We start from the raw sequence: 7064 nt of genomic DNA, 5'->3' as shown, positions 1-7064 counted from the left end.
AAGTTTTCTTTCACGGCGCCATCCATCTTCATCCGCTTTATCCGAGGCCGGGTCGCGGGGACAGCAGCCTAAGCAAAGAGGCCCAGACCTCTCTCTCCCCAGCCACCTCCTCCAGCTTATCCGGGGGAATACCAAGGCGTTCCCAGGCCAGCCGAGAGATATAATCTCTCCAGCGTGTCCTGGGTCTGCCCCGGGGCCTCCTCCCGGTGGGACATGCCTGGAACACCTCACCCAGGAGGCGCCCAGGGGGCATCCTTGTCAGATGCCCCAACCACCTCAGCTGGCTCCTTTCGATGTGGAGCAGCAGCTGCTCTACTCTGAGCCCCTCCCGGATGGCCGACCTTCTCACCCTATCTCTAAGGGAGAGGCCAGCCACCCTTCGGAGGAAGCTCATTTCTGCCGCTTGTATCCGCGATCTCGTTCTTTCGGTCACTACCCACAGCTCGTGGCCATAGGTGAGGGTAGGGACGTAGATCGACCGGTAAATTGAGAGCTTCGCTTTTACACTCAGCTCCCTCTTCACCACGATGGACCGGTGCAGCGTCCGCATTACTGCAGCTGCAGCCCCAATCCGTCTGTCGATCTCCGGCTCCCTTTCATGGCGCCATTTCGAATAAAGTCTATACAATAAATATTCAAATGTCGTGATGTAAACACCTTCAGTGACTTGTGTGAATTCATTTTTGTTCCTTCATAAATGAGTACAGCTGATTGTTTGACTTTTCCTAGTCTCACATGTGTTTGATCTAATTATTTATTGAATTGTAGTTTACACATTGATTTCTTGTGATCATATGAAGTCTCTGAGGAGGTGAATTGAGCACTCATAGCTTAAAAGATTGGGCGACCTGATAATTTTTCCACCTGTGTTTTCATGAAGGATTTTTTTTCTGACCCTTGGGGCATTCTTTCAGTCATGAGGTCAGTGTGCCACAGTGGGCGTGTTTTCAGAACAGAGTTTGTGAAGAAGCAGAAGCAGAACTTTAGCTCAGTGGGGAGTGATTCAGGGGTCTGAGTACAATGTCATAACCCACGTTGCCTAAGCACTCTGTTGAATGGTAAGCGCTGGACATTTACCATGATGGATTATCATCAGTGAAATTCTTCCCCAACTGTTTCATGTCTGTTGCTTTGTTGGAGTTTCACTGTTTTGAAAACCTGTGGTTATATGATGTGATGATAAATAATATGGATCCTGCAAACAGTATTACCTTTGTTTTTTGAATGGAGAGGAGGATGACGGTAAACTCATCTCAGAGTTCATTCTTGGTGTTCAGTGCCTATTTTGACAGCGGGCATTTGAAATATTTATTTTTTGTGATCGTTATGTCTTTATATTTTTTAATCATTACTGCCAATGTCCTGCTGATTGTGGTTATCTGTGTGAACAGAAGCTTACATGAACCTATGTACATGTTTCTGTGCAGCCTGTTTGTGAATGAGCTGTATGGTAGTACAGGGCTGTTTCCATTCCTCCTGCTTCAGATCCTCTCTGATGTTCACACTGTTTCTGCTCCTCTCTGCTTCCTGCAGATCTTCTGTGTGCACACATATGGAACTGCAGAGCTTGCTAACTTAGCCGTCATGTCTTATGACAGATATCTTGCAATATGTTTTCCTCTTCAATATCACACACGTATGAGTCCATGCAAGGTATCCATGCTCATTGTTCTAACGTGGTTTTCCTCATTTCTTGTAATCACTGTTTTGATTTCTCTGAGTGCTCCTCTGCAGCTGTGTGGGAACATCATTAACAAAGTGTACTGTGACAACTACTCCATTGTTAAACTGGCCTGTTCTGACACCACAGTCAATAACATCTATGGACTCATTTCCACTCCTCTCGTTATCCTATGCCCTGTATCTCTGATTCTCTACACCTACATGAGGATCCTTAAAATCTGTTTTTCTGGATCCAAACAGACCCGACAGAAAGCCGTCAGCACCTGCACGCCTCACCTCGCTTCTCTGCTCAACTTCTCTTTCGGCTGCTTTTTTGAAATTCTGCAGAGCAGGTTTAACATGAACAGTGTACCCAGCATGCTGAGGATATTTTTATCATTATACTTTCTAACATGTCAACCTGTATTCAACCCTTTAATGTATGGACTGACCCTGTCCAAAATCTCTCTCACCTGCAAAAAACTACTCTGTGCTGACATGTAACACCCTGTTATTATATCCGTGCTAATAGTAAAACTAACTGCAGCAAATCTTGATGTATGAACAGATTTCATGAACTGAACACAGTAAAACCTTTGATGTCTTCATAGTTAAAAAATGAAACAAAACAAAAACAGGCAAAATTCTGCAGGTGCGCTACAAATAAGGGTTTTAATATGTGGTACAGTAACTCTGGTAATCTGTTTCATTTTGAACTGTTACAGTGAGTGATGTTTAGTGGTGCAAAGGATCAAAAGTCTCATAGTTTGGATTGGATCACGTTTTTTTCGTCACTGATCGGATCAATTTTCAGATCAGCAGAAAAAAAATGAAGACAAAAATGTAATTCGCCATTTTCTTATTTAAGTATTTTTTGCCTATTAAAAAACATTCAACTCAAGACTCATTTCACGCAATTATATAAAAACAAATTAAGATGCAATATAGGGCAGTACAGTGCTGCTGAGGTCCTTGGGATGGGAGGTCTTTGGTACCGGTACCACACAGGAGGTCTTCCACAGCTGTGGTACTTTCCCCAGTGACAGGCTCAGGTTGAAGGGATAACCTAGGATGCCACACAGTTCATCTGCGCAGCACCTCAGGAGCCTGGAGCTGACGCCATCTGGACCTGCAGCCTTCCTCACCTTGATCCTGCGAAGCTCGTTCCTTGCTTGAAGTGCTGAGATAGTAAGAGTGGATTTTGGGGGAGTGGTGTGTATGTTGGAGTCCACAGAAGCCGGGGGTGGGTGTAATGGCTGGGAGCTGGGAGGTGTGAAGTCCTGAGATGAAGGACAGGACGTCCCTGAAGATGAAGGAGATTGCAGCAGGGGGGGACGATGCTGTGGGAGGGGTGGGTGTTTGATCAAACCTTTTAAAATATTTATTTAGGTCATTCACCCACCCCAAGTCTCCTGCAGCCTGGGGGGTTGGTTTTTGTCCTGAGATTGTCTTCAGGCTGTTCCAAACCCCTCTGTTGTCCTGTTGCAGCTGCTCTTCCATCTTCCTCCTGTAGTTTTCCTTTCCTTGCCTTATCTTCCATTTCAGCTTCTTCTGAACAACTCTCAGCTCCTGTTTGTCTCCAGATCTAAAGACTCTTATTCTCCTTGAGGAGAGCCTTAATTTCAGGATTTATCCATGGCTTGTTGTTAGAAAAACACCGTACCTTTTTGATGGGTACGGTGTTGTCCACACAGAAGTTCATGTAATCCGTAATGCAGTCTGTGATGCTGCTGAGGTCATCCTCCAGGGGGCTGCAGAGGTTGTCCCACACAGTAGAGCGGAAACAGTCCCTCAGGGCCTCTTCAGTCTCTGCCAACCATTTCCTTACTGTGCGTTTCACAACTGGTTCTCTGTGTACTAGAGGTTTATACACAGGCTGGAGATGAACCAGATTGTGATCAGAGCCCCCCAGGGGAGGAAGAGGTGATGAGCTGTATGCCTCCTTGGTGTTGGCAATGTTTTATTGTCTCTGGTGTGGCAGGTAACATACTGGGTGAAGGTGGGGAGAGTGGAGGACAGGGAGATGTGATTAAAGTCCCCAGAGATCAGGAAAAGGGCCTGAGGGTGCTGTGTTTGGAGTCTGCTGGTTACAGTGTGCAGGACCTCACAGGCTGCTGCAGCGTTAGCAGAGGGCGGGACATACACAGCTATTAGCTATGAAAACTCTCGCGGTACGGTCTCATGCTAACCGCTAGCAGCTCAATGTCCTTACAGCATAGCGTCTCTTTGATAGATAAATGCCCAGAGTTACACCATCTATCGTTCACAAACACAGCCAGACCTCCTCCTCTCTTCTTACCACTCTCCGTTGTTCTGTCGGCCTGGATCAGATGAAAACCATCCATGTTTACGTGTGAGTCCGGAGTTAGCGCAGTTAGCCACGACTCTGTGAAGCACATCAGGCTGCACTCCCTGTAGCTCCTCTGATGTCGGGTAAGGGCTGCCAGTTCATCTACTTTATTGGGGAGAGATCTCACATTCCCCATAATAACAGATGGAATCGCTGGCCGGTACCTCCTAACTTTACTGCGACGCCCGATCCCGGCCCGAGTACCGCGTCTTTTCCTCCTCACCTCACGGGGGATGTTAGCTTGCTCGGCGGTAGGCAGGGCAGCGGAGGCTCCGAGGGCTAACAGCTGCTGTAAACAATGGGAGGTCGGACCTCCACGCGCTCTCCGGACAAAGACGCTGTAAAAAATGTAATAACGAACACCATTGTCCATAGAATTCTGAGCTCCATTGTGGGGGACAGCAGTCCACAATAGAAAAACAAAAACAATAAACACAAACAACAAAGAAACATATATTAAAGAGAAAAAGAAGGATTTGTTCAGGTCGGAGCTGCTGATACTGGCTGCCAGCTCGGAGCAGCACCGGAAGTGTCTTTAAGGTCATTAACATAAGATGGGGCCTGATTATTTAAATCCTGTGAGGAGCAGGATTTTGAATTCAATTCTGGATTTAACAGGAAGCCAGCAGAGACAAACTGATACAGACCAGAAAGGATACAAAAAAGTATCACTAGTTGTCAAAACCCGGGGCACAGGAGTCCAAAACAAAACACAATGGCAGGCTCCATGCCACGATGGCGATGGAGACAAAGCATCCTCAGGCAGCTTGGCAGGTGGTCAGCGGCAGCATGGGCAAAGATCCTTGAATGACTTGGCAGGTGGTTGGCCGCGGCCTGGGTGAAGACAGTTTGGCAGGCGCAAATGGTGCAGGATGTGGCTTGGCAAGTGCAGGCAGTGCAGGATGTGGCATGGCAGGCACAAGACGTGCAGGACTCGGTGTGGCAGGCTTGGCAAGTACAGAACCAGATGACACTAAGACCTCTCGCTGAGACATGGCTGGGCCAGATGACATGAAAACCTCTGGCTCGCAAAAGGCTCTGATTGCTCTGGCTGGGGCTTTGCAGCGCTTGCAGGCACAGAAACTAGTTGGACAATAACCTCCCCAAAACCCAACAGTTACAGGTGCAGAAGGGGACTGGGTCTCAGCTACCCTCGCCCTGGGACCTGGCACAGGTGCAGGCACCCGGCACAGGTGCAGAAACCCACTGAACCCAAGCCACCCCCACCCGTGGAACTAGTCCGGGTGCTAAGGCGGACTGGGTCTTGGCTAACCTCACCCTGGAAGCTGGCACAGGAAAAAGAGATGGCTTAGTATTGGCCTCATGTTTGACCCATACAAACATCAGTCTTTGAAGAGGTTAGCTCAGCGAGAGAAAACACAGACTACAGAAAAATTTGCTGTAGGTAGCTAGACATAGTGCTTGGAGCAGCCGGCACAACACTTTTACAGGCAGGTTCAAAACACAGCACACAAAGAGCAGATTCAAAGTCTTTAGACTGACAAACATAAGGATCAGTCTCTGATTGACAGCCAGTCTAATCCTAAGGGAAATCCCAGAATGTGGCAGACAAGTCATGATTCTGAGTCCTGCTTGACAAACTCAGGAGCAGAGAGTTCAGTACTGTCACTTGCCGGTTTGTCTGGGAACTTAGCCTATATCTGTCATGGCACAGGCCGTCAGAAACAGGATGGACCCATGGGGCACGTTAAAAACACAGACACTGGAATTGATCGATGGTCAAAGAGACCGTAACAGAGGAGAGTGGTATCAGCGTGGGGTTTAAACGGTCTGCAAGATTATCCAATGACACTGATTCCCAGTAGCTTACTTGTCTGCCGGCACATGTAGTAAATTTGGAGAAGGTCTGGTTGAGTTTGAGGTATTCCAATCCGTGAAGAAGTCCAATTGCAAGTGCAGAGAGGCAAGCAGGTGAGAAGAATGGAGTCTATACCGGAGTGAGCGTGGAGAATACAGCAGTAAAAATCCAGTGACCGAGTGGAAGGAGAAATGTAGATGGTGAAGTGAGTAATCCATGGACACAACTAAGCACAAGAGAAACAAGGTAAGTACAAGCATGAGATTCAATGAAGTACATGAGTTGGCTGAACTAACGCTGGGTAGCTGATGATATGGCAAAGAGTTGTTGTGTGTGCTGGTCTTAAATACTGTAGCTCCTAATCAGCCCCAGATGCAGCTCCCAGGAAAAAAACTAGGTCGACTCTGCCCAGAGGAGCAGAAACATGACACCAATATTTGGTGAGGAATGCAGCACATTTGCCGACCAATGAGCACCTCTAGAGTGGGGAGAGCTCATTCAAAAGAAAGCAGTCCTACATATTTATTTGATATGTGCATTGAAGGACATATCCTGGTCAAAAATGACTCCAAGATTCACAGTGTTACTGGAGACCAAGGTCATGCCATCCAGAGTAAGATTTCTTTAGATACCATATTTCTAAGATGTTTAGGGCTGCTTCTAAATTCAGTTTGATCTGAATTAAGAAACAGAAAGTTAGCGGCAATCCAGGTCTTTATGTCTTTAGGACATTCCTACAGTTTAACTAATTGGTGTGTGTCATCTGGCTTCATGGATAAATAAAGTTGATCCACTGGTGACTAATCTTGTTAAACTCTCACTCCCGTCTCTTACCCCACTGATTGCTAATATCGTACACTCCTCTCTTATATCGGGTTCTGTTCCTTCTTCTCTTAAAACTGCAATAATAACCCCAATACTGAAAAAGAATGGTTCAAATCCCTCCAATCTAAATAATTTCAGGCCAATTTCAAATTTGCCTTTCTTAGCCAAAATTCTGGAAAAGATAGTGGCTGCACAGGTTCATCGTCATCCCACTGGAAATTACTCGTACGAGCAGTTTCAGTCCGGCTTCCGTTCATGTCACAGTACAGAAACATCTCTAGTAAAAATCACTAATGATCTTCTGCTTGCAGCTGACTCTGGACTCATCTCCATCCTCATTCTCCTTGACCTTACAGCAGCTTTTGACACTATCTTCCACTGCATCCTTTTTCACAGGTTGGCATCTAT

General features: G+C 46.6%; 1 protein-coding gene across 1 annotated transcript; it reads left to right on the top strand.

Moving 5' to 3' along the window:
- Positions 1 to 1236: 1236 nt before the first annotated feature.
- LOC101475536 (olfactory receptor 11A1-like) lies at positions 1237 to 2166 on the top strand. The gene has a single exon (XM_014410813.3). The coding sequence runs from the start codon at positions 1237 to 1239 to the stop codon at positions 2164 to 2166; it is 930 nt and encodes a 309-aa protein (XP_014266299.3).
- The last annotated feature ends 4898 nt before the right edge of the window (positions 2167 to 7064 follow it).

This window comes from Maylandia zebra, linkage group LG14, assembly GCF_041146795.1.
Source record: "Maylandia zebra isolate NMK-2024a linkage group LG14, Mzebra_GT3a, whole genome shotgun sequence".
In the NCBI taxonomy this organism is placed as follows: Eukaryota; Metazoa; Chordata; class Actinopteri; order Cichliformes; family Cichlidae; genus Maylandia; species Maylandia zebra.
This window is presented reverse-complemented; position numbering and strand designations above follow the sequence as displayed.

Bases quoted from the DNA above. Each gene is read 5' to 3' on its own strand.
- LOC101475536 (XM_014410813.3), top strand. From the start codon at position 1,237: ATGACGGTAAACTCATCTCAGAGTTCATTCTTGGTGTTCAGTGCCTAT.